This window comes from Zonotrichia leucophrys, chromosome 1, assembly GCF_028769735.1.
Source record: "Zonotrichia leucophrys gambelii isolate GWCS_2022_RI chromosome 1, RI_Zleu_2.0, whole genome shotgun sequence".
NCBI classification, from domain to species: Eukaryota; Metazoa; Chordata; class Aves; order Passeriformes; family Passerellidae; genus Zonotrichia; species Zonotrichia leucophrys.
Window position 1 is genome coordinate 83,340,045 of NC_088169.1, and position 26,778 is coordinate 83,366,822.

The 26,778-nt window shown below is 38.3% G+C and overlaps 1 protein-coding gene across 24 annotated transcripts in view; it reads right to left on the reverse strand.

The window, feature by feature from the left end:
• DLG2 (discs large MAGUK scaffold protein 2) overlaps window positions 1-26,778 on the reverse strand; it is a 990,031-nt gene that overhangs the window by 522,336 nt on the left and 440,917 nt on the right. For all 24 annotated transcript variants that reach the window (XM_064719541.1, XM_064719525.1, XM_064719532.1 and 21 more), the window contains one exon: window positions 5,172-5,333. In XM_064719541.1, the coding sequence (XP_064575611.1) occupies window positions 5,172-5,333 (162 nt within the window). The remainder of the gene's footprint in view (window positions 1-5,171; window positions 5,334-26,778) is intronic.

The window sequence follows — 26,778 nt, forward strand, 5'->3', positions numbered from 1 at the left end:
GACTGCTGAGCCCATTTGTTCCATGTGGAGGTGGTTTTTCTCCTCTCTCCACTGGAAAGTCATTCAATCAATCCTGACTTTCTGCAAGCTGTCAGCAACCCAGCTGAGCTGCAGGACAACATCCTGGGACAGAAATAAAAGGAGTAATAGCCAGTGTGACCCCTTCCAGAAGACGAGGCTATGAAAGATGAGGCAATTGAAGATGATTATTACTGATCATTCTTGTTTGAAAGTAACTTAGCTTAGGATAGTTATTTACCTGGTTACTTGTTTTTGCTTGATTTCCACTGATGCTTGCAGTTGAACCTGGCATTAAATTAGGAAATGGAGATAGCTGGAATAGCCTGACATTTAAAATGTTCAGACAACCAAGGGGATGTGAGATCCTTACAAGGATTTTTACTTTTCAGCTTAACAAAGTGGAGTATACTGAAAAACAAAAATAAATCCAACATCACAATAATACTAGAAAGGCTCATTTAGGAGCCAGAGTTATATTCATTTAATGAACACTGATTAGCTCTATTCCTGGGAGGAAGGGGAAGAGGCACATATTTAATTTAGAGACAGAACTTGTGGCTCTGATTTTGAAATCTGTGTTGAATTCAGATTTCCCAAAACACCAGGGATTCACAAGGTACTTTTTACTGAATTAGTTCTTTCTAAGGCATCTAAGAAAATTCTTAACAGTTTATTATGAAGCTTTACAGATGCAGACCAAAGAATTCTGAGCTTACTACACCATCTCGTGTCAAACAAGGGGAAGTGCAAGATTATTTTAAATTCCCTTTCCATTGCACTAGAGATTTTTTTCCTTTAAGAGATTATTAAAAGGCAATTCCATCACCTCCATAAGTTGAAAAGAACATTCATTATCTTAATATGGCAACTCTAAAAAAACTTCTGCAATGCTAGCATTTTCCTAAATGTTAATACATCCACGTAACTGAAAACTTCCTTTACAACCTCACTGTTTGACATTCAAAGTTGCCTAAGCTGTTGAAAATTTTATCTTTTGCACACTAATAAGCAGATCAACCTTCATCAGGAGTTTTAAACTTTCTAAAATTAAGTATTTTTCAGAATTAAGTTGCCTGCATATGAAATGCTACAGGGAAGTAGAAAAGCAAAGTTAATGCAAAATACAATAAGGTGAAGAAGTGAAAAAGCCATGAAAGATAAAAGAAAGTCTGGTTTGCAGCAAAACTGCTCTTGCTCATTATCTTCTGAAAGGGAGTAATCTGGCTAGTGCATACTAGATTTTAGGTAGTTGGAAGATAAGAAAATCATGCCTACCTTCAATTTCAGAAAATCTACTCACATTTCTAAACAATATTTATCATAATAGGTATCTGTGTGTCTCAAAGAGATTTTGAGACTGTATGAGGACAATATTTCTTCTTATTCAGCACATGAAACAAGTGCAAGGATGTTGAAGGAAATAAGTTTTATGTTTTGGCTTCCAAAACAACTTCCAGAGGTAATCAATAATCATAGAATGGTTGGATTGGAAGGGACCATCTTAATGACCATCTAGTTCCAGCCCCCTTCCATGGGCAGGGACACCTTCCACCAGATCAGGCTGCTCAAAGCCCCATCCAGCCTGGCCTTGAATATTTCCAGGGAGGGGGCATCCACAGGTCCTCTAGGCAAAATGTGCATGTGTCAGTGCCTCACTGCCCTCACAGTAAAGAATTTGTTCCTAATACCCAATCTAATAATCTAATAACAATGAGCTCCACTAGGGAGTTTCTGGACTACATCAAGCCACACAATCTGAAATATGATATTACTGCCAAATTCTTTAAGAATTTGTATACTTCAAAATTTAAGATGCATCTGTTCTATGAAAACGTGGCCCATATCAGGCATTTTGAATCGTGGGTGTTGATAAAAAAATGGTCTGAATGCTTCCATTCTGAGTGTCAGAAAATGTTTCAAGAATCCCTGGAATGTTTTACCTGGAGATGCACACAGGGGAATAGAAAGGCCCATGATTTCTCTGCTTGAACCTGAGCCATCCACAAAACCTCCCTCTGTAATGATGCAAGCCTGTTCTCAAACTGACAGGGTGGATTATGGATGCAAACTGAGATGTTCACTGAGAGCTGGGGAGCAGGGTGATGCCAGATGCACAGACAGGGTGTAACACCTATGGCTTCCACAGATGGCTGTGAGCACTGGTCAGTTGTGCGGGCTGGAATCAGCCTCCCCAAAGGGAAGTTTAGAACTGCATGATCTTTGCAGACTTCTTTCCAAATGAACAAAAATATATGGGAATAAGTAACTCTTTATTCTGCCAAATTCAAGTCACTTAGGATAAGTGATATGATTAGGATGGACATGTGGCTTAGTCTTGGAACAACATTTTGGTTCCAAAGAATTTTAACTAGGTTATTTTTATGCTCAAACATTTTCTTTTAATGATATTATTTCAAAACAAATATTGGATAATCATCCTGTCATCAGGGCATCGTGCAGCCACTAAACACAAAAGACTGCTTCAAAACTTGCTGGAGAGGTGCAGCCTGGTGCTGCAGTCCCTACAGAGAAATTCAGGCAGTAAAATGCAGCCAGGCAGTGACTTAACCCCACCAAACCAGGCAGCCAATGTGCCTGCTGGCCTGGGTGAGTGGTCAGCTGGACAGTCCTAATGGTACACAGGATATGATGCGATCCCTGGCTTGGTGTTAAGGGAACTTCCCAGTCTGACCATTCACAGACTCTAACAGTCACAGTCCCAGCACCAGGAGCTGCACCAAATGCATTCCTCAGCACTTGGTACAAGCAGATGGATGACTTTCATGTACAAATATTTTCCCTTTGCACTAAATGCTCTGACCTTTAACCAGAAAAGTGAGGCAGAATGAGTCAAAAGCTCTTGGTCAATTTCCTGACAGCGTTATCCTGCTGAAATTGCGAGTGTCATGAAATAGTAAAATCGCAGGCATTATTTTCCAGTTAATCTTTAAGAATCCAGTATTTTACATTTCCCTAGGAAGGTGTGCTATGGGCAGAGAAGCAGTTTGCACCATTATTCACTGCAGCCATGTTCATAAAATACTGCTGAGAAGATGGCAGAATACTTAATGATATCAGGCTGTAGGTTGGAAAGTCTCTAATTCAAGACAATAACTGATTCTGACTAGATTTTGGAGTGTTCACAATGCTATTTCTCAACTATGTGGAAATTACTGTGACCAAAATCTTCTAAACAGGGATTTCATTCAACTACCAACAGTAAAAGTGAATCCAAAGCAGGTGTTTAAGATAGGAAGGGCAATACAATGCCATGAGCTCTAGCAGAAGAATTCCTCCAGCATCCTGAGCTAATTCTCTACTGAAGGTTAAAAGATGGGACATAGACAGCAAGGGAAAGGAAGCAGGAACTTCAAAGCCATTTGAAGAGACAAACAGCTAAATTTAGATTAAATGGCAGGCAAGAGACTATTAAGAGGCAGATATAAGACAATGTGAATCTGAAGGAAAGAAGGGAAAGGGACAGAGTCAAAGACAAAAATCCTCATGCTGAAGGAAGAACTTGCAGGAGACACTGATTTCCAAGAGGAAATACTATACAGCTCCTGTTCTACCATCACTTCAGAAAACAGGAGCAGACAACAACTTTGTCCTGTTACAAGAGCAAATAAGATAGGGAGCTGTTTCAAGGCACTGTGCATGTCTAGGAATACCCTTCATTTTACAACAAGCTTTTTGACATCATTGCTACGCCCTCAGCTTAGATTATGTAGCCTTACTTGAAAGTCTCCAAATGTGAAGAATATGTCTGGTTTTGATCTTCATGAACAAGAAACACCACAGTAATCACAATACTCAAGGAGTCCTAGAGGAACGGGGCTGTTTCATTTCTAGGCCAGAAATTGCTTGGTCTGTGATTTTTCCCTGATGCTAGACAGAGGCCTCATGAAGGTAATCCTTTCCAAATAACTAAAGTGATAGCCTCAGCACAAGATGATCTATCACTGCTTGGTACTGCTGGCTTCTGTAGAAAAAGTTAGGTAAGTCACCCAGAAAATTGCAAAAACCTGAAAAGACAAACATCATACAAACTAAACACAGGACCAACAAGAGCAGAGGACAAAGATTAATTTGCATGGCTATTGCACAAAGGCTCAATGAACACCAGATATACTTACATTAATCTTTAATAATAAACACTTCCTTTCACTTGTAACCACGCTGTAAACACTGTGCTAGGCAAGCAGTGCCCATTTCACAGGCTTTGAGCACCAGAGGGAGCAAAGCCCATCTGCCTTGTTTGCTGCTTAGATAATTGCTGGAATAAAACTATTACCCAGAACATCACTGCTTCTAGTAAGGACTATTATTCTTTTTTCTCCCCTACCCAGTCTTAGTAGAAACTAAAATAGAAAACCCATCATGCTAATCACTGCATCTATGCTCCTTCCATCAGAGAAGCTCTAGGAATATTTTCCAACCACTGCATTCTTATTAAAACAAATGTAAATTTTCAGGAATGGATTCCTTTTTGGCGATTATATGGGTTCATCAGGAAAAGAAACATTTTTGCCCAACAAGATATATCAGAGGACACCAGACCTACATACAGCTAAAGCTTCTATATTTTATAAATAGTTGCCTTAGTTAACAGAAAGATATCGCTACAGCACTCTGAATTGCATCAAAATCCACAGAAAACTGCAAGTGCTTGAGCAGCAAGGATATGAATAGAGGCAAATGAGCTCCCTTTTCAGACGTAACTTGTGAATTTGATATGGCTTTCTGAGAGATGAAAAAACGTAGTTACATTTACAGTATTTCTTTAAAAAATCAGGATCATCAGGAAGGGAAGTCTGCCATTTCAAAATCACCGTGATATTGAGGCTGAGAACCTGCATTATTCCTTTCACAATGTACAGAAAAACAGGCCAATTTGCCAGGAATTATTTTTACTCGAGCAAAAGCCTCACTCAAAGCAGAAAGCTCACCTCTCTACACAGTGCTCTGTCAACTAAACTATCACCTGTTCCATTACAGAAAGCCTTAAAGACCCATCACAAGAAAATCAATCTGCAATGATAGATTTCAGAAAGCGGCTTGTCTGTACAACAAAGTAAGTTTCTCAGGCATTTCATGGTATGCATTTTCTCATGTTTGAGGATTAAAGGCACGAGCTGTATGGATCCTACCTTCAAAGGAGAAATGTGCGACTGTAAGACGTATCCATGGACATTCTCTATTTGAGACAAGTTCTTCTCTGACACATGAACAAGCTCTGGGCCTCTCACTTCGTGGGTTAAACGAGGCAAAGTATGGTCATGTGGAGCATCCTCATCTTGATAACGATATTTCTAGGAGAAGAAAACATCAAGAAAGAACAAATAAGCTTTTAGGAGGTAATTCCTATATTTTAATATAATTGTGGAATAACAAAAAAATTATGATACAGTAGACAATAATCATCAGATTTCCTAGTGTGTTCTGGAGAGAATGAGTCATTCTTTTTTACCATTGTATCAAAGAGAGAACTGTGGTATATGTCACTGATACACAAGACTTTCACCATCAAATAGACATTTGAGATGACACACTGATAATGAAGAAAAAGAGATGTCGATAAGCTAAGCTGTAGTGTCAGATCATGTTTCACATCCCTGTGTAGTAGGAAGTAGAGTTCTATAGCCCTTCTCTGCAAAATACTGGAGTTATTTTCCACCTGGCAGTGTGTACTCTGATGCTGGAGAGCACACACACACTCCCACAGAGGCACAGTCCCACAGAAGATTTCCCTGCAGTAAAGTTCTATGCTATACCCTTCTTTTCCATGGAGAGGCCACAGGAGGGGCTTGTCCGAGATCTCAAATGAAGCTTGTAATAACAAGGAATATAATCCTTAAAATTTAATTAAATAATCTGATCTGTTCTCCAGCCAGAATGCTGTGTAAAAAGGTGCCATCCCCTCAGCTGTGTCCTGCGGAGGGGGCTATTGGATAAAAGCCTAAGATTTATTTATATGGCCATATAAGAAAAGTAAGTCTGAAGTCCACGTACAAGATCCCAAATCAGACCTCTCCATGCAGCAGACCTCTCTGCTGCTCATCCACTTCACTTTGACCACTCAGCTATGGAGTGTTATTTCATTTACTCATTCCTCTTAAGGAAACCACCCCAGTGTATTCCTGCCTTCAATCTTATGTATGGAAATGTTTCAGCAGTTGCCAATTATTTTCAGAATACACATGTGACATGATTTATTCTCTTCTTCTTTTCTGGGATATGCCTGCAGCCCTTCACATATTCACTTTTCAGATAACATAACTAATGAATATATGAAATGACTGGCACCAGCCAAATATTATTTGGGCAAGAAGCCATCAGTCTAATACATAGTACTCCAGCCAATGTCACATTTAACGCTTGGCACACAGATCATTTAAGACACAATCAATCATTTAAGACACAATTCCAAGCAATCAATTATTTTTTTAATCGAGTGGGTACCCTTTCTAAAAAGACAACTACTCCGAGACATCCTCTTTTAAGTGAGTCATTTGCTAAAATGTAATTAGGAGAAATAGGAGCAGAATACCAGAGTCATCTCATTAACTCGGGAATGGGGAAAATGGAAATGTCCAGTGGCTACTTCTTAAGGAGACAAGACAGCAATGACAGAAGCCATAAGAAGCTCCATCATAGAACATAGAACCATTCAGGTTGGAAAGAATCTTTAAGATCAGTGAGTCCAACCATCCAACCCAGCACTGCCAAGTCCACCACTAAACTATTTCCCCAAGTGCCACGTGTACACAACTTTGAAATACCTCCAGGGATGGAGAGTCAACCCCTTCCCAGGCAGAATGTTCCAATGTTTGAAAGCCATTTCACTATCGAAATTTTTCCTAATGTCTAATCTAAATCTCTCCTGGCATAACATGAGGTTGTTTCCTCTCAACCTATCAGTTATTTGGCAAAGAGACCAACTCCCACATCACTGCAATCTCCTTTCAGACAGTTGTAGAGAGTGAGAAGGTCGCCCCTGAGCCTCCTTTTCTCCAGGCTAAACACCCCCACTTTCCCAGCCACTCCTCACCAGACTCGTGCTCCAGAGCCTTCCCAAGCTCTGTTGCCCTTCTCTGGACACACTCCAGCTCCTCAGTGTCTTTCTTGTAGTGAAGGGCCCAAAACTGAACTCAGGATTTGCAGTGTGGCCTCACCATTGGTGACTGCAAGGGAAAAATCATTGTCCTGGCCCTGCTGACAACATTTTGCAGAAACAAAAATCTATATACATATATAAACACAGGCTTCCCACTTCTTCCAAGTTCCTGATCTTCTGGGTGGATGTGGGAGAAGTGGAGTCCCTCCCACTGTAAGGACTGAGAGTTGCACTGCAAAACAGGACTTGGAGGTTCTTGTGGGTGGTAAGCTGGACATAAGCCAACAATGAATGCCCAGCCCAGAAAGTTAGCCTCATCCTGGGCTGCATGAAAGAGGAGTGGCCAGCAGGTCAAGGGAAATTATTCTCGCCCTGTACTCTGATCTTGTGGCACCCTACCTGGAGCATTGCATCCAGCTCTGGGGTCCTCAGCACAAGAAAGACATTCCCTCCTCTGTACCTGTTACAGCAGATCCAGAAGAGGGTTACGAATAGGATCAGAGGGATCGAGCACCTCTCCTACGAAGATAGGCTGAAAGAGCCGGGTTGTTCAGCCTAGAGAAGAGAAGGTCTCACAGTGAGACCTTTCAGTACTTTAAGGATACTTATATAATGGAGGGGGAGGGATTTTTTATATAGGCATGTAGCGACAGAATAAGGGGGAATGGTTTTAAACTGGAAGAGGTTTAGATTACATATTAGGAAGAAATTCTTCCTCAGTGTGATGAAGCAGATGAAGCATTAGAATAGGATGAAACTCCACAGGGAGTTTGTAGATGCCCTATCCTTGTAAGGGAAGTTTGAGCCTAGGCTGGATAAGCACTATCATTTAGCAGATGCCATATGCCATCCCTACCCTTGCTGGGGGTTGAATCTTTAAGGTCCCTTCTAACCCAAACCATTTTATGATTCTATGATTTATTCCATGTTTTTATATTTCTTTATATCTTATTACTTTGATTCTATATAATTCATAAGTTTTATATATATGTACATTCACACACACATATATGTGTGTGTATATGTATATATATATATATATATATATAAAACAAAATGCTATTCTTTCCAGATCATTTTTGCAGTTTTACCCTGCAAAAATGATCTGGAAGCAGTGTGATGTGCCCTTACAGAGAGAACATCTCTGACCATCACTAAGTCCTTTCCCCATCACTGCACTGCAGTGCAGCTGTTGCATAAACAGGAGCCAAAGCCCAGAGGAAATTGATTCACCCTGAGCTCCGTGCTCCCAAAGAGAAGAGCACTTGTATGGATCTCCAGTGATAAACTTGCTTTATAATTTGAATTGATCTATTTATCCAATAAATGCCAAGGATAACTTAAGTAATATCCATGTTCATGTGTCATCAACTGAAAAGTTTACAGAACATATTTCCACTCTATTTGTCTTAGTCTCCCTCCTATCCCAAGCCCAGTCACTCCTTCTTCACAAAATATAAGCCTAGAGCATTCCTGGGTCAATCCTTCTATAGGTTTGCCTCATGTTCTTACCACCAAACTCATTGATTTTCATACATCTTTCCTCCTACAGCATCTCTTCATTGAAATACTTTCAGCTGTGAACCAAAACAGCTTGACACAGCAAAAATCCAGTGGTAAGGCTGAAAATACCAAATCAGAATTAAGACACTCTGGCAGAAATGCCTCATTCATCTCCATCATCCTGGTCTGATGGGGTCCTGCAAATGTCCTTGAAAAAGAACCCATTCCCTAGAAACCTTTCTCTAAGGACTAATTCAAATTTCTGGAGGGAAAAGCATCATTGCACGGAAATGTTACTCTTCATTTGACAAAAGAACAGGTGGATGTCTTATGATAATTAAATTACAAATCAGTGCCTGCTGCTGACAGGGTATTGTACGCTGCCAACTAGCATCAGATATTTCAAATCCCCTGTAATTACCTATAATGGGGGTGTGGAGTGCGCTGCTGTGAATGTTTAATATGAACGTGGTCTTTTTATAAGAGGCCATTCTCTCTGCAGTGTGAGGTTATTGCAGCATCACTGCTCCTCACATCATTCTGTCTAAAGGAGCATTTCCAAGGCTGCCAAAGAGATCTCTCGTCAGTTGGACAGAACTTGACTACATGAATCCAGCAGGAGGTAATGGCCAAAAACCTTAAATTTCAACAAAGGCAGTTTTCAAGTTACAATAGCCAGAGAACTGCACTGGCATGGAAATACAGATGTTCTTTTGACCTACCTTTGACAAATTGACAGTGAATCAACATAGCTTGGAATTTGTCATTCAATTTTGGGCCAAAGGGAACTGGTATTTTTACAGAAGTTTGTTGCTTATTTTTTTTCTTTTTTGTTGCTTTCATCAGTTTGCAGAAAATGCAAATAGAACATTTTAATTTATATCAGGTCAAACTGACCTAAGCAGACGAATGTGGCCCAGCTGGAGTTGCCATTCAAAAGCACATGTCCCTGGTTCTCTACAGAGCTCTTGGGCTGGGCCACACTCCAATACATCACACATTCCTGCTGCTTGCAATAAGAGGACTGAAAAATGAGGAAGCTAAACATGTCAGAGGGGTCACGGACTCTACAATACCCTATGAAATGAGCAGCCAGTGAATCCTGATCTACAGAGATTCCTGACCAACTAGAAAACACCCTGAAATGTCAAGAGACACACAAGCAAAAAAAGTGACACTGCTTTCCACTCAGCCAAACCTTCATAGCAGATACAGCTTATAGATGTTAATAATGGCAAAAAATACCACCGCATGCTATGACATAATAACCCATTAATGAGTGAATCCCACTCTCAACCACTCTTCAAAGCCAGTGGCCATGTTTCGTCTTGGGAAACAATAGCAACACTACCAGTTTTAGCTGTTACACATCAGCATTTCAAGTCTTGAATACAATTTTTGTTTTACAGTCCTCTTAATGAGGGGCCAGACTTCTGCACCTTACAAGCTGTGATTCTTCATATAACCCATTTAACAGTGAGACCACAGGGAAAGGAATTTCTGCATAAAATTTCCCACATGAAACAATGACCTCCTACAGATCCAGTTGTCCCATTGCAATCTGGAAATAGGCAAGGCATGCAACTGGGTCCCAGTACTACCTTCTTCTTAATTCTCTCTCACTTGCCTTTTCTCTCAGACCAGCACCTGAGCTGCTTTGCAGCTCCCACATAGGTTACGCCCATTGTTGGTCATCTGCTGGAACCTGGACATGGGAGCTACCTTTGAACAGGGCAAGCATCACCCACCTTCTGCATGAGAATAGGTCCAGCATTCAACACACTGGATTTTCTGAGAGAGGTTTTGGATGCTCCATCCCTGGAGGTGTTCAAGGCCAGGTTGGATGGGGCTCTGAGCAGGGATACTAGTGCAAAGTATCCCTGCCCACAACAGGGGAGTTGGAGGTAGATAATCGATAAGGCTTCTTCCAACTCAAACCATTCTAGAATTCCGGGATTTTTTCTCAGTATTAGCAGCCAACATCAACAACAAAACATAATGGACTTGGTCCATTTAGACAAATGAGGAATCAGCAAAATCCCACCAAAAAAATGTTAATGTCACCTTGTCCTACTTTGGTGCTTGGTATTTTCTTTGGTCTTCAGTATGTTGAATTTTACTGTTACTGCTCTCCAAAGGCAGCAAATTTCAATGTCATACCAATGAGCATCTTTGGAAAACAAACTTTACAATTTGTACACACAAATCATTGGGCATTCATCCAATCATGAGCAGAAATAATATTACTCATCCAACTGATTGCAAATGAGCAACACAGCTTGAATTCTGAATATTTGCAATCAATCTATAGAGTAAAAAGAGAAAAAAATACTCCTCTCATTATATAAAATGGAAGAAATCACAAACTGCTTGCCAAGACTGTGGAAGTAGATTAGGAAGCTTAAATCATTGAATAATTATACTTATTGTGAACGACTTGCTCTTTTGCTTATCAAGTACATTTCCACCAAGCTTTTCACTACATCACAGCAATACCTTCCATCCAAGAAGCCCAAGAGCTTTACAAGTGGCAGTCAAGACTAATAACATCCTGTTGATGTGCATCATCTAAAGGTGGGTAAAATTAGGCACAGAAATGCAGCAACTTGTTCAAGGTCACTGAGAGAATCAGTTCATTAAGAAGTAGTAGAACTTAGGGGATTTTTCCAGTCTGCTCTTTTAGTACAAGATTTAGTGCACTTACACTGACTTTAATAGCAATGATAATTATTATTATTTAAACATAAAGTTGTAGGTTTGCAGATGCCATTGTAATTTCCTTTTAATGTTTTGGTCTGTTTTTTTCCTCATAAATGTTCCAGGGTAAAGCAGTCTTTCTAAAGTCAGGACTTAGGTTTTTGTCTGTCTCAGTGTAATAGCTAGCAGTACTTTGGGTAATTTACAGTGTGCTATCTCTGAGAAACACATAGTGAATTTTAGAGGACAAAAGGTTTCTTCTAAGAGCCAAATTAGTTCACAGAAAGAACATTATCAGTGCTGAATACTGAGAATTTGCATGTATTTTCCATTTAGTACAACCAGAAGTTAATTTTCTTTTTTTTTTAAGAAGGAGAAAAAAAAGTATAATTTCTTATCTCAGTTTATTGAAAGCACCAGGTTTTTGCCCATAGCAGGGAGTATATGCTTAGTTTAAAAAAATAAAAAGGCAAGTATAATGCAGTGGAACAAATATGTTTTACAGCATTCTCATAATCTTTTTTTTTAAACCCTAAAAGATTTTATTTTTCATGATGAAAAAGAAGTGAGATGGGCATTAGCTAAGTACCTCTTCATTTTATCAGCTGGAAGTAGTTGCACCTTTTCCTCACAAGATGGCACAGTAACCATCGAGTTAAAGCATAATCTCACTTTGAACTATGATATGTTGCAGGGAAAAAATAAGTATTTATGCAATGTCATAAAACTTCAAACTATTATTATTTGTAACCGACTTGATATAAAATTATTTTTAAAAAAAGACAGCAACCTTTTATAGTAAGCATAAAGAAGCAGTGATCATACATCAAGCTGGCAGATGGAAAAAGTTCAAACAGTTCACAAAAGTATCAAAAAATTACAAGCAAGTAGGAATCTATCAGGTTTTGTGAGCTTTAGAATGAACAAAACCACTATGTATCGACAAGATTGAGACTAGCCCAGAATGCTGCATTCCTCCAGGAATTCTAAATCCTAATTAAAACCGCCTGCATGCAAATCTGTACCATGAGGTATTCAGCTCCATATGCTGCATCACATTTTGGACCTGTTAACAGCATCAGTTTAGCCCTCTGGAGGCTGCTACTTGCTATCCAATAATTTAAAATAGATTTTTAACTTGAAGTGCCAATATACAAAAAGACATCCTAAGAGGGTGGCTTTGCTTGGATTAAATGGTGAACGTGGCTGCAGAGTACAAAAACCAGTAACAAGAAAAAAAGAAAATCCAGCTAATACTGATTGTTTATCTAAGGGGAGCAAAGGAAAGATGTGGGTGAAACTGTACCATTTATCAGCATCAGGCAGTAGCCACTTCTCTATCCTGCAATAACATCACTTTCCCACTCCTTTTTATAGTCTTCAACAAATCCACTCAAAGCATTTTTTTCTGGTATGTCCATGTTCCCCAGGTTGCTGGAGGAGCCTTCCTGCCTCTGCAGTTCCTTTGTTTTCCCCTGCAGCCCTAGATCTACACCCCCATTGATCCCTCTAATTCTGCTGCTGCAGTTCCCCAGCACAGAGGCACTGAGCCTCACAAATTCTCCTTTTCCACCCCTTGCCTACCCCAAAGAGCAGCTTCTGCCATGGGAGGGGACTGTGCTGAGGTTACAGCTGAGCATTTGGAGAGGCAGAGCTGGGAAATGCTGCGAGTTGCCATGTCTCAGTTTTCCTGCCAATAAGCCTGCAGTGGGAAAGCAGCCTGGCAAAACTGACACCCGAGGTTTACATCAGAAGAGTACAAAGTAATCATGGACTGCAATAAATAAATAATGTATTAGCATTGCCAGAAACAAAGGATAAAAGAGAAACAATAAAAATACACAGAACTAACAGCTTCCCCCTCTTGTGTTTTCTGCACCAAAGATATATATTTTAATTTAGTCCAGCAGCACGTGACACAGCGCGCCATTTGTGTGTTGCAGCTGAAACCTTCTTCCCTGGCTTCACACAGGAATTATGTGTCTGTAAGATTCCAGTATCATTTTTCACAGAAACAGGGAGATGCTGCTGAAAGGCTCTATGAGGCAAAAGGATGCTCTCAAGCTAAGACAGGTGAATGCTATGGTGGATAACTGCTTCTATTCTTGCTTTTACCACAGAACTCTCACTCATTGCTAGGCTTTTCACAAGACATAACTTTCCACAGCTGTAGAACTGAGACATTCCTCACTTTAAAATGCCCTGCAAGCCACAGATGGCCAGTTTTTGCAGAAGTGCTGAGCATCAGCAGCTTTAGCTGAAATCAGTGAGGGCTGGGCTTTGTACAGGAGAAATACCATCCTGTGCCCTCAGTCACCCGCACACTAAAGAAGTTTTTCCTCATTTCTGCCTGTGGCCTCTTGTCCCATTGCTTGGCACTAGAGAGAAGAGCATGGCTCCCTTCTCTTGACACCCTCCTTTCAGGTACTTCCATAAGGTCGCCTCAGTATAACAGGAAAATCAATGAAAAAATTAATAATGGAGCAGCTGGAACTGCTTGCATTAAATAATGAAGGAAGACATATGTTGAATGTAAAATGCCATATGAAGTACCACTCCACGTACTGAAAGAAGCAGAAAGCCCATGAAAACAAAAGTAACCATGTAATTAAAAATGTAATAGAGTTGATGCATATTGTAATACTACATTACAATATATGGCCACAGAAGACCTGCAATAAAATTGCTTAGAGCATCTCAATTCTTACATTTCCTAAATCTGAGTGGTTAACTTTATCACCCTGCCATTCTTTAACAGTTCTTTGAACACCAAGTATAAACACATAAAAATATCTCATAAATTTTAATAGCATTCCTCCTTCTTCTAGTGTGAAGAAGGTATAGAGATAAGTATTTTTCAGTGCTTGTGGAAAGCTATCTTCTTAAATAAAAATACAAATACTTTATGTACATAACTTGACAGTCTCACTGTTGTCACCCTGATGAACCTAGACCATTAGCTCTGAAGAAAAAATTCTTTTTCTACAAAGCAATTTATGTTGGAGCTGAACAAGCGATTTCTAGTCTGAAATATTCTTATCAGTTCCCTCTTTGAAAAGCTATGAATTTTTACCAACAAAAAGATGGATTTAGTCCATTTTAACTAGATGTTCAATAAGCCAGCAAAAAACATCTGTGTCAGGTGCATTTGCATGTGCTTGACACTTATAAGGGTTGAGTTAAACATTTCAATAGCAAGGCACTTACTGAAAAAACAGCTATGGGCTTTTGCATCTTAATCCTTCCAGAGCATTTCAATACGGCATAATTGTGATAAAATAATCTACATTTTCAGATACTTTAATAAGCCCTGGTTACTGCACAAGCAGGCAAAATAGCTGTCATTGTAAACAGAAATCAGTACACAGAGAAACATCAAGACATTGCATTAACAAGGGAATATTTGCTTTACTGAGGCTATTGCAAAAACCCGTATTTCCATATTGATCTCTCCACAGGAACCTAGTTCCTGATCTAGGGAGTTTGTGGTTCCAGGGGAAGCTCCTTCAGCTCAATGATCTGATGGTGGCACATCTGGATAAAACTCCACCAGGTCAGGGGCTGGGCAGGAAGAGAGTACCCCATTCAACTGCACAGCCTGCAGGTACACTGAGCTCAATGTAATGGGAAAATTGCTTGGGTTTACTTCCTCTGATGAATTTACCACTCCTTGGGCCATACTTTACCTGAAATTATGAGGGAACATCCTATCATCACCTTTACTTATTTCATTTAAAAATAAACTAACACCTGCATTTTCTGAAGTGCCAAGCAAGCTTCCTTTGTTTTTCAAGTCCCATAAGGCTAAGCCTGAACCAAAGCAGTGAGTGGGTCATGGAGAATAGGACTCCAGGTAGCAAAGCAAAACTGCAGGAAAGCAAGGGATACGTGCACAGATTTCCCCTATTTGTAGAACTGCTTTTAGACCTCGGCATCTACAATTTGCCTTTGTATTACTTGGATATGGAAGCATTTTTCACATTAGAGCTGAAGTGTGGGAACCAACCAGCACTTTTCCTGATGGATGAAGACAGCGATTCTCTGTTGTGGCTATTGTTTTTTTAGGGATCTCCTTCCATAGTCATATTGAAAGAATAGACATACTTTTCATTTTTACGTGATTTAAGCATGCATATTTTAAAGAAGCCAACTGGGCTCTTAGTGTCTGCAAACACAGACCAGAGTACATGCCTCAGTTATAGAATCATTAAGGTTGTGAAAGACCTCTATGATTGTGAAGCCCAACCACGAACCCAGAACTGCCAAATCTACCCCTAAACCATATCCCCAGCTGTCACATTCAGATGCCTTTGAACACTCCCAGAGATGGCAATTCCACCACTTCACTTGGTTGCCTTTTCCAGTGTGTGACCACCCTTTCTGTGAAGAATTTTTTCCTAGTATCTGATCTAAGCCTCTCCTGGAGCAGCTTGAGGCTGTTTCCTCCAGTCTTGTCACTTGTTACTGGGGAGAAGAGACTGACCCACACCTCACTGCAACCTCCTTTATGGTAGTTACAGAAAGTGATCAGACACTTGTCTTGTGTCCTGTTATGGTGTATATTTGGCAGCGTTAGTAATGTCTAAAACGTTCTTTAGAGCTGAAAAATGCTATAAAAGTACAAATTTATATCTGGCATAGAGGACTCTCTGGGCATCAGACAATGATTTAGATGGAAATGTACTACCAGTCCATGAAAATCAAAATTCTACATGTCTTAACCTGCAGAACCTCAAACTTCATTGCTTTTAAAAGTTATCACCTGACTTTTCTGTTGGATACAACTGTTGCATGTCAACATTGTGTCTATCTACCTTTGTGCTTAATTCTACAGTATTTTGCACCTTTCTAAATTGTTTTTGGTGGGTTTGCAGTTGTAAAGAGCAGGGGAAGGCAAAGGAGAAGGCTGAATACTTTAGAAATTAGTAATGTTATCTCAGGAAATGAAAAAATTTCTTTCTGGCAGTCTGACCTTATCAATGTTCAAAGCCATCCCTCTTTGTGATAATGCTAGCTTAATTAAAAGGTTAAATCCCTCCTGTGCTGAATAAAAATTCCTATTTGAAAAACTCTAGATAATGTAACAACTTTTTTTAAACTTCTTTATGTTTTCAGCTGAAAAAAGTAAATTTCTATAAAATATAAAATGCATAAAATAACATAAAGAAAACAACATCTAAATTCTTTTGGTCCTAACAACTAGCTTTCAGAAAGGCTGGATAAATGACTGTCAGTTGAATAACAATGTCATGGTACATTTTCTGTGTTCTTAATTATTAGAAAATCAGGACAAAGTAAAACCCAACCAGGTTAAAATTAGATTCAGCCCAGATCATAACGCAATCATGAGGCCCTCTTAACTTTGAAATGAAAGACATTATCTTAAAATGATACCCAAAACAAAGCTCAGACAATCCCAAGCAAATAGCTTGGTCTAGACACAGCAGTTTTATTATTAGGCAGAGAGGGTTTTTTAAAGTCCTGATCCAACAAATGGATTGATTGACTATATAAATAAATATTTTCCAGAACTTTATATGTGCAGTGGGCCAAATCTGCAACATCCATCTGGAAATACAGCCTATTTAAAGATATTATTCATTTTCCATCTTTTTTAGTGCTTGGCTGAGTTCTAAATGGATCACCAAAGACTGATATTGCTGTTTGCTTTCTGATGAAGTAACAATCTAAACTCCACAAAACAGAAGTTCTCCTGTAAAAATTGCATCATTTTCTTTCCATAAACCACCTCTATGAGAGAAGACAAGTTACTCTGCATTTTCTGTCAATCCTCTGCTACTCAGCTGATAATACCAACAAGGAAAAGAATTTGTTGAGTCTGGAGCCGTGATTTTCTGCTGAGGAAGAGAAAAGCTTCCTGGAAACCTAACTGAGAGCTACAGTTCATTTTTATCTTGACAATGAGAAAGCAAGCATGACTTTCACTTGTTGTTGACCTTTGTTGCAGTTGGATCACAGATCTAAAAGTCAGCGCTATATATATAAAACATTATTCACATAAACTATCATGTAGAGTGTGAAAAACACATTTTACTATTTATGAAACATCTCTGCATGAGCAAAGTTCTGGCAACATTAATCACAATTGTGTGAATGCCTATCCACAGCAAGGAAAATGCACCATTCTGAGTGATTCATCTCATCGCTGCTGCTCCGGAAGCGGTGGGCTGCCCCTGAACGGAGCTTGAACTACACAAAAGCTGAGATACTGGCACTGGCAAACCTCACTCAAAAGCTCCTCTGGCTGTCAGACTTTGAGCTCAACAGTGGATGTGTGCTGTCCCCTGGGAGGTGTGCGTTTAGTTTTTGGTGTAGTGACTTTGTCCTAAACGCTACCTGACTAAACCGAAGTGAAAACTGCCTGTGTGGGAATTGCCACAACTTGTGAACATGTAACTAGATTAGACATTTAGATTACATCCTGGGAAGAAATTCTGATCTGTGAAGGCTAAGAGTTGCCCAGAGAAGCTGTGCATGTCCCGTCTTTGGAAGTGCTGAAAGCCAAATTGGACGGCGCTCTGAGTACCCTGGTCTAGTGCAAGATGTCTCTGCCCATGGCAGGGGGGTTGGAACAAGAAGATCTTCAATGTCACTTCCAACCCAATCATTCTATGATTCTATAATTTCACCATTCTATGATTATTTTGCAAACTTTTTTTTGGAAATGAAAATATATTAAAAAATTCTTCAACATCCTTGTACAAATTTCACATGCTGAATAATCACGATGATCCCTTTCAATACAAGCCATTCTATGATTGCATCTGTAGTCTTGAAAGCAGAACCCAATTGCCAGTTATATTTTGGCCCTATAGATCCATGTTCTCAGACATATTTTTCAGCTTTATTAGCTTATTAAATTATGTCCTTATTAGCTTTTCTAATTACCCAAGTAATGCTCACATGTTTCAGCAGAAAATGTTTTGAAGCCTTTCTTTTACAAGTTATTAACTCAAATTATAAGATGCACATTAGCTCTCTGAACAAATGCAGGATGATATCTCACCTTTGAACTGACTGTCCTCTTTTGTAAAAAACCACTATTAGAATAGTGAAACAGCTAGGAGTATAGGGTCTAAATACTTTGTCTTCTTGACCTTTCTGACTAGTAACTGTCATGGCACCACTGTGAAAATGTTTCCTTCGTTACTGTGAAAATGTTTCCTTCGTTTCTTATTATACTGTAATTACAAAGCAATTCTGCAAAAATTTATGTCTTAAACTTGATGAAAAAAGACTGTGAAATACATTATGTTAATAGGACAAAGTCTATTCTTAAAGCTTCTGAAGTACTTTGTTGGAGCCAATGTTTTCAAAGTGAAGCTTATTCTATCATTGTACCAAAATTTCCAAGTGTTTCAGTTATTATGCTAACTACATGACAATCAGCAATTCTTGCATCCCTCCCACCTCACTAATTTTCTCACATCACAGTAACTCATTCACAAGTGTTTGGCTCTCACCTGGAAAGAGGTCAGGTGTTTGCATTTCCCAACTCCCTGCATGCTCTCAGAGTTGACCTGCCTGAAAAAATAATTTGAGCACCTGTGCTTCAGCAATACTAGTAGCCTTATATGCATAAGTGGCTACTCAGGTATTCTGGACCCATTCTGTTCCTTGTGCCAGCTTCAGAATGCTTCAGATTTTCAGTAGTACATTTATATAAAAAGCACTGACTTGGAACAGACTATAAATGGCACATATTTGCAGTTCTACACAAAAAACTGGAGCCTCTTTTCTGTATGCCATAAATCTGAAATTGTAAATGGTGCCATTGCCATGTTTCTTCTTTGAATTTATTTAAAAATATACCAAAGAAAAAAAGGGTAGCCATTTCCTTCAAAATATGAATTCCTAAAGTGACTCTATAGCTGACATTTCTGTCATGTACTTGTTTATTTTTGTATGTCTGTTGCTTTTTACTAGGATATATCAGAAATCAGTATTTGGTTCTCATTAGTAGGATGTGGAATATATATTATTTTTTATCAGAAAGAAAGTGTATGCAGAAAAGTCCCAAAAGAGCATGAAAAGGATAAAAGACAAAAGATATCCCAAGTGGAATAAATGCTAATATCTGCATTTATTTATACCACTACCCACAGGGGCTCCACATTAAATACTACTATTTCAATAACTGATTAAGCTGATTTCAAAATTAATTAAAAGAAGAATTTCCTTGAAAAAACAAACTACGGGAATTTAACATGTCATTCAATTGCTTTACTTTAACTGGAGTGCAAGTTTTTAAAATATTAAGATACACATAATTCAAAACAAAATTCAAATGAGGATTTGAAATACATTAATTTGCTGGCAATTATGATTTTAAATATTTTGAAGACAGTTAATGGAGATGGGGATATTCCTATGAATAATTTCCAAAAGGAAAAAGACTATCTGGTAATTTAAACTACCTTTGAGTTACATAAAATCACATAAGCAGCCAACATTATATATATATTTACATAAATTTGATTTTCTGTTTTCTTCCTGTCCTCAAAAAAGAGCTTGCTTTATAAATATTTTCACCTAAAATCCCTGTAAAGGACTTATTTTAGACTACTGTATATTAAAATGATAGAAAAAGAAGGCTTAAAAGAGAGATGAATACTATTCATTAGACCTGCAGTTCAAGGAGGGATAACAATGTAATTTATTAGAGCTTTAGTATAACTGAAAAAAGCAGGCAAATATTTAGGCATACAGTCTAGGAAATTAAATTTTTTCTATCTTTAGACATTCCTAATCTGAAATTTAAGTCTCAAGGAGAAAATTGTAAATAAAACAAAACAAAATAAAAACAAGGAGTTCAGAGATGATGTTAAAACTCACGTTTCCCTTGGGGTTGAGGGAATTCATAGATATTCTAAAAGTGCAATTGCTTATTGCAGGGTTTATTGAAACTCTCTATGATATCTTATGCAATCGCTTATATCTCCAAGTTTCAAAAGAACTTCTAAGAGAGGCTAAATTATTTCTAACTTAGTTAAGCCACCTGCAATTCATTAAGTGGAGAAATTCTGCACACACATTAAAATCTTAAGAATCACTCTTTCTCTTTTGCCTTAACACTTCCAGTGAAATGTGCTTCACAAAATTTGACAAGTCTAAGGTGAGATGCACAGGCTTAATAGCCAAGGGTTTGCACTCATTCCTTTGTGTGGGATGCTTTGCAAAGCCATCATAGAGCCCATTAATTTCAGTAACATAAAATATGCAGTGAATCCCATTCCCTCTCCCTTATAAATGGCTGTTTTAGCTGAGACTTAATAACAGAAGTGGCAAGCTGAATATTGATGGCAGATCTTTTCCTGCGGATATGCAGAAGCCACCGAAGGCTGAACTTTCTGCTCCTGCGGAAATTATGTTCTTCATTTCTCAGGGTTTGTTAAAAGATCCCCAGACAGTGCTGGGGGATTCAGTATTCCTGTTTGCCATCAGCATGGTTTTATTGAGTGATCACTGCTAATGGAGGGAGGTTTCCTGTGCTCCCAGCCCTCCTAACAACCCCCACAGATGAGTTATGCTGCTTTCAGCCCTGCTCCAGCCCTGCAGCAGCACCTGAAATGTCTCTAAGAGATGCAAAGATCACCAGGGAGAAGCAGATCTAGACAGGGAGGGGGAATGGGAGACTCCTTTCCCATATCCCAGATAAAAGAGGGAGTGAGGTTTGACCATTTTTAAGTTCTGCATCAGCGGTACAGACTACCTGAAGAGCTGGAGTTGAAGACCAAACAGCAAAATAATCCACAAAGTTCACAAACACATAAAGGGCCAAGGAGAGTTCAGAAATGGAAAAAAAAATCACACTCAAGTACTTTTTCTTCTATATGATCCTTCATAAACAATGCATGATTTGGTGAGTAGATGGAGGAATTTGCAGCTCTTGGGAATACCAACATATATAATAGCAGAACAACAGCAAAGCCAGGGGTTGTAGGATTGAAATATGACATCAATCTATGTTGAGAAAGGATCAAAAGGAAATTAAATTAGCAATACTGAAAATGCTTTTGCCATAAGTATGAGGTGGGGAGATAACATTAAAAAATACCATTGATGGAAACACACATGGTCAGAGAGCTCCATCATCAGTGTGCATAATGTTGCCAAACACAGAGGAGTAAGAGTCTCTATACAGAAATAATAGGGCTCTGACATACAGAAAAGGTTTACAACAGAACTTTCGTTAGGGTGCACATGCACACAAATATATATGAAAAATATTTTAAAATTTTAATAAAATTGTCAGTCTCAGCTTGCACTGAGACTGACACCTGTATGGACATCAGTATTAAACAGCACAGAAAAGGCTTTAAAGGAATATTACTATATTTATCTCAGTGAAAATGAAGTTAACAGCCATTGAGAAGGTCAGATGTAACATTTCTGTCTTTCTTGATAGTTTATAATTTCTTAGGCAGAGGGAAGACTACACTGCCACAGCAAAACTGGTTTCACAAAGACATTTGAAGGGTGCTCTATAATGAAAAAAAAGTGCTGTTATTACAGAACTTAAAGCACATAACGTGGTTTATTCAAAGGATTCCTATTAGCCAAGTGGGATCATAATGACTAAATGCACTAACTTTATTCGTACAGAAAAATATTTCACTTCGCAGTGAAAGTTCCCTTATCAGTCTGGTAGTGACACTGCAAATTAACAACAGCATAAAGTGATGATTTTGTAACCAAATTTCTTTAAATTAAATAAAATATCATAAACAGGATCTACTTATTTTTTACTTTATATCCATGACAGGTTTAAATCCACACCTATAATCCCAGTGCACATTTCTGTTGCAAGGGTATTTTTTCAGTACACCAATATATGAATGGGGTTGACAGATTTCTAACTATTAACAGCAGCAATAGGATAAATATCCTTCTTATGGTAAGTAAATTGTTTGGCAGGAGAACCAGCCTCGCCAAATCAAATGCTTTTTTTTTTAAAGAGATATTATTTCTATAAACATGCAATAATTGTGGGTCTTCTGTTTATGTTTTCCAGTATAGGAAAAAATGGTATTACTTCGGGGTCAGTCTGGACTAATCAACAGTATTTACACACTTTCCTCCTCATGTTCTCATACAGACCAATCATGTTTGCAAACATAGGAACATGTATGGAGCAGTCGTTTTCCATAACTTTATCGTTCTGTTTTCTATATTTTAACTTTATTTATCCCTTAAGCTAAGCAAATTCCAAAATATGAAAAAAAACCAAAAATTGAACCCTTCCATTTAAAACTAAAGCTTTTAGAGGAAACAAAATAAGACTACTATGAGACCTCATTGTTCTCTAACATCCTTCAGTTCTCCTCATTATCTCTGGATAACAAGCTATTTTCCAGTATCTCCTGTAGGCTGAAAAAATCTTGCTAATGCTCAGCAAATTAAAAGACCAAAGCTGCAGCCCCCAGAAAGTGCCATTAAATGCCTACAACCATATCCCAGGCACTACTAGGTTAGCTTTACATTTCAAGTTACTGCAATTGTTATTATAAAAAAAAATCTATAGCAATGCAAGGATATGAAACTAAGTCTCCAAATCATACATTAAAGCTTATTCACAGAAAATTCTCCACTCAAGCTCACGGGAGGAGAGAAATAAGGCCTCTAGCAGTCAAAACCATAATGCCATGCAAAGGATCCAGAACCAAGTGGTTAAAAACAGGAATGTAGTCAGGCTCTTTTTAAGGAGGTACAAGAAATCAATAAAACAAAAAGAAGCTACTTCATTGAAAAGTTATTGAAATTTTAAGCCGGTCTACACCACTAAATACAACAGAAGAGCATCTTTGCCTGCAAACCTAAGTCCACCCACTACACAACTCTGTGGTTTATCCAACAGGGAACTGGCAAAGGGATATTGAAAAGAAAAATCCATCACCATCTGCACACAAAGTGAAGCTGGTGTTTTAAGTTCCAATCAATGCATCTCCTTTTTTTCAAGTTCTATTTACACTTGCATTTGACAGGAGTCTTCCTGGGGATATAATCACGGGCACTACACTGTAATTTGGAATGAGAACAAGGACATTACTAGCAAAGGGAACATGGGTGGGTTGCAGTTTACTTCAAATAAAATTGTAGGGAAAGGTCTCTAAGAAACTGTACTTAAAGCCTAAAGAAACTATGCAAGACCACAATTACATATTTTTCATGGTAATACCTAATATTTTGATATGGGCAACAGAAACTCTAGCTTCATTATTAAAAAATCACCAGGTAAAAGAAAACTTAGAGATATAAGCAGCATAACTTTTTGTACATAATTTTCCTCATTTTAAAGGAGTTTTGTGTGCCAAGAGGAGGGCCACAAAAACTGACTTCTATTTCATGGGCTGCAACATTTTAGAATCACAAGGACCTGTGGAATTGGAAAAAAAAAAAAGAGAAGTGGGGAAGGTTAATGAGCATTTTTCAAAGTCAGATGGGATTGCTAAGACATGCTGAGTATGAGGAAAAGGAAGTTTTCCTTGGAGATGGTGCATGCAGCAAGGTATCTCACTGAGCATTTCAAGCAGCTACTTTTGTCCTTGGTGTGATGCTCTTGCACCTGCAGGCCACAAGTTTTGCCGCTCCCCTGAAAGCACAAACATCTACCAGCTGTTTCAAGATCTGAAAACCTAAGGCTGAATCTGGCAGTCAAGCACACCACTGGGATGTTAGCAGAATCTTAGATGTGTATACATGGGAAGCAGAGGTTTCCAAAAGGCAGCCACAGGGCTTCAGATGAAAAGTTGTGTTGCTCAGCATTCACAAGATTGGTCTTTAAAAATAGTATCAAAACAACTGTGGGGAAAAAAAAAAAAGAGACTTTTGGCTGTACATAAATGTGTGAAGGAAGGATTGTTTGATGAGTTTTCAAAAAATAAATTTATTTTCTGTATGTTATTTGTATGAAGTCAAGTGAAACCTATTTATCTTAACTTAAATGCATGTGGAAAGAAAGGAGGAAGAAAGACAGTGATAACAAAACTTGCATTAACTTTATCCTGATTCACATTTACACAGAGGCTGTTCTATACCATACTAGCTGTGTAAGGACTTTTTTAACTGGGGGGAAATGTATCATTTTCACCCAGCTTAGCAACCCTTTATGGTGACAAAGGCAGGTTTAACAGGCTTAATGCAAATAGGAATGAAGTCAAGTATGAAACAAATAAAACTTAAGCTTTTCTCTCTGTGAAAGTTTTCTAACACACTTCCTGCAAAGTAAAGAAAAAAATTTTTTTTATTCTTCATTTCTCACAGACAATTCTGCAAGGTACAAGAAGAATTACACTGCTAACAAGCCTCTTTATATTTTACTGGATGTAAAAGCCATTCTGGAAAACATGCGGAAATAACTTCATTTTATAATCTGCACAGTAGCAGCCTCTTCTCAAGGCTACTTGAAGAACCTCAACAAGACCTGGTGTTTTCTTTCCCAAAGTGTCAGTAACAACATGGGTTTTGAATCACTGTAACACCATTAATGTTTAGAAATACAATTCTGAGACAACAGTAAATGACAGCCTTTGGTTGTGAATTTGATGAAATTCCTATGAGCTATTGTAGCTCCAACCACTGAGCCTCAGACCAGCAGTTCCTGCAGGGTGAACCCAGTTCTGTCAGCTCCTATGAAATTTGCTGTAGCTGAAAGCATGGCTAAGGGATTCAGCTTATTATTAATAAATTCAAAATTAATGAAATAAATAGAGAAATAGATAGACATTCAAATATTTTTAAATGTTTTCTGTAGTCTTTTCACGAATCCAGCTAAAAGGACTTCATTTTAGAGGTCAGTTGTATCAGTCTCTTTTGTGAGAAAAAATAAACACATGGCATCCTATGTGGTGTTCACCTGCAAGGCAGATGCTAGTAAAAACAAAAAACAAACAAACAAAAAACCAAAGAAACCTCCAGTTTTCTGAAAGTGGGAATCTTAGCTGTAGTCATGTGCCTATACTGTCACTTCATAAATTTAAGTCTTTTACAATTAAAAAACAAATACTTGTCCCTTTTATTATTGTTACATTGTCTTCAAAATGTGAATTCAAAATTTTCAGAGAATGAAGTTTCTTTTTTCCCTGAAACTAATACTTTTTCTTAACTCTTAAATTTCTTCTTTAGATTTAACATACAGTTCTCACTGCTTAGTTAGAAATCCTCCAGATGTCACTCAGCAGTTCAGAATGGAATGAATGAGCGAAATTAGTTTTTCACTGAATAAAGGTTGAAAAGAAATTATCCTGAAGCATGTGTTACAATATTGAAACATTAGAATGCTAACTGTTAAACTGAAAATATAGTAGCAAATTAAAAATGTTAGGAGAACTAAATAAATAACAATAAGAAACTACAGTACAAAAAAGAATGTAATCATGCCCCAAGGGAAAAGGTAATTAAAATTAGTATGTTCTCATAAAATGTTCTTGTCTCAAAGAACTTGTATTTTAAAAGAAAAGGGAATAGTCACACAGATCTAAGACAGACTGTATTTGAAAAACAAAACTTTTACTGCTCAGCATAGATACAATATCTAGAAACACATACTTGCATTTGCACTGCCAGTTGCAAGAAAATGCTACTTGCTCCTAAGCTCCTTACTTGCTCTTACTTCTTGTTCTAGTTTTCTAAACTCTGGCAAATCTGATCATTTTAACTCAGCCTATGGTCATTAGTAAACCCAGGACCTCATTTTTATAATGATGCACTGATGGAGGTGAACTGATCCTCTTTCAAATTAAAAGAAAACCCAGCACTTTTGAAATGACCTAAAATCTACTCGCATCAGGGGAAGGACTTTCATTTCTTCAGACTTTTACCCAGAAAAATGGTCAGCAAAGAAGAAATAGAGCTACTGGACTTGGTGCACTGAAGAGCTAAAATGTGGCACAGAGATAATTTAAGTACCTTTTTTTACCTTTTCAGTAATGATGCTTGAGAAATGCAGCTGGCAGGGCCCTAAAAGCACTAATCTTCAGAAATGTGTTGTAAAACCCCTACCTGGGTGCAACCTGGATTCGGCTGGTGAAAACTCTGGACACATGTCCCAGATATTCAACATTGCTCTCTACAGACATGCACCTCAACTACTCAGCCTTTATCTCTGAAATCTTCATTGATTCAGATCCAGTACAATGAGAAAACAGCTTAAACTCCTAAGATATTGGTGATGGACAAAAAAGCCGGTACACCCTTAGCACAACAGATTTGTCCCTCACATGAGGAAAACTATTTCTCCAATCACAGAGTTATAGAATCATAGATTAGTCTGGGTTGGAAGGGACTCCAAAGATCATCTAGCTCCAACTTTCCTGCCATGGGCAGGAACACTCACCACCTGCCCAGGTTGCTCAGAACCCCATCCAGCCCAGCCTAAAACACCTGCAAGGATGGAGCCTCCATAACCTCTCTTAGCAACC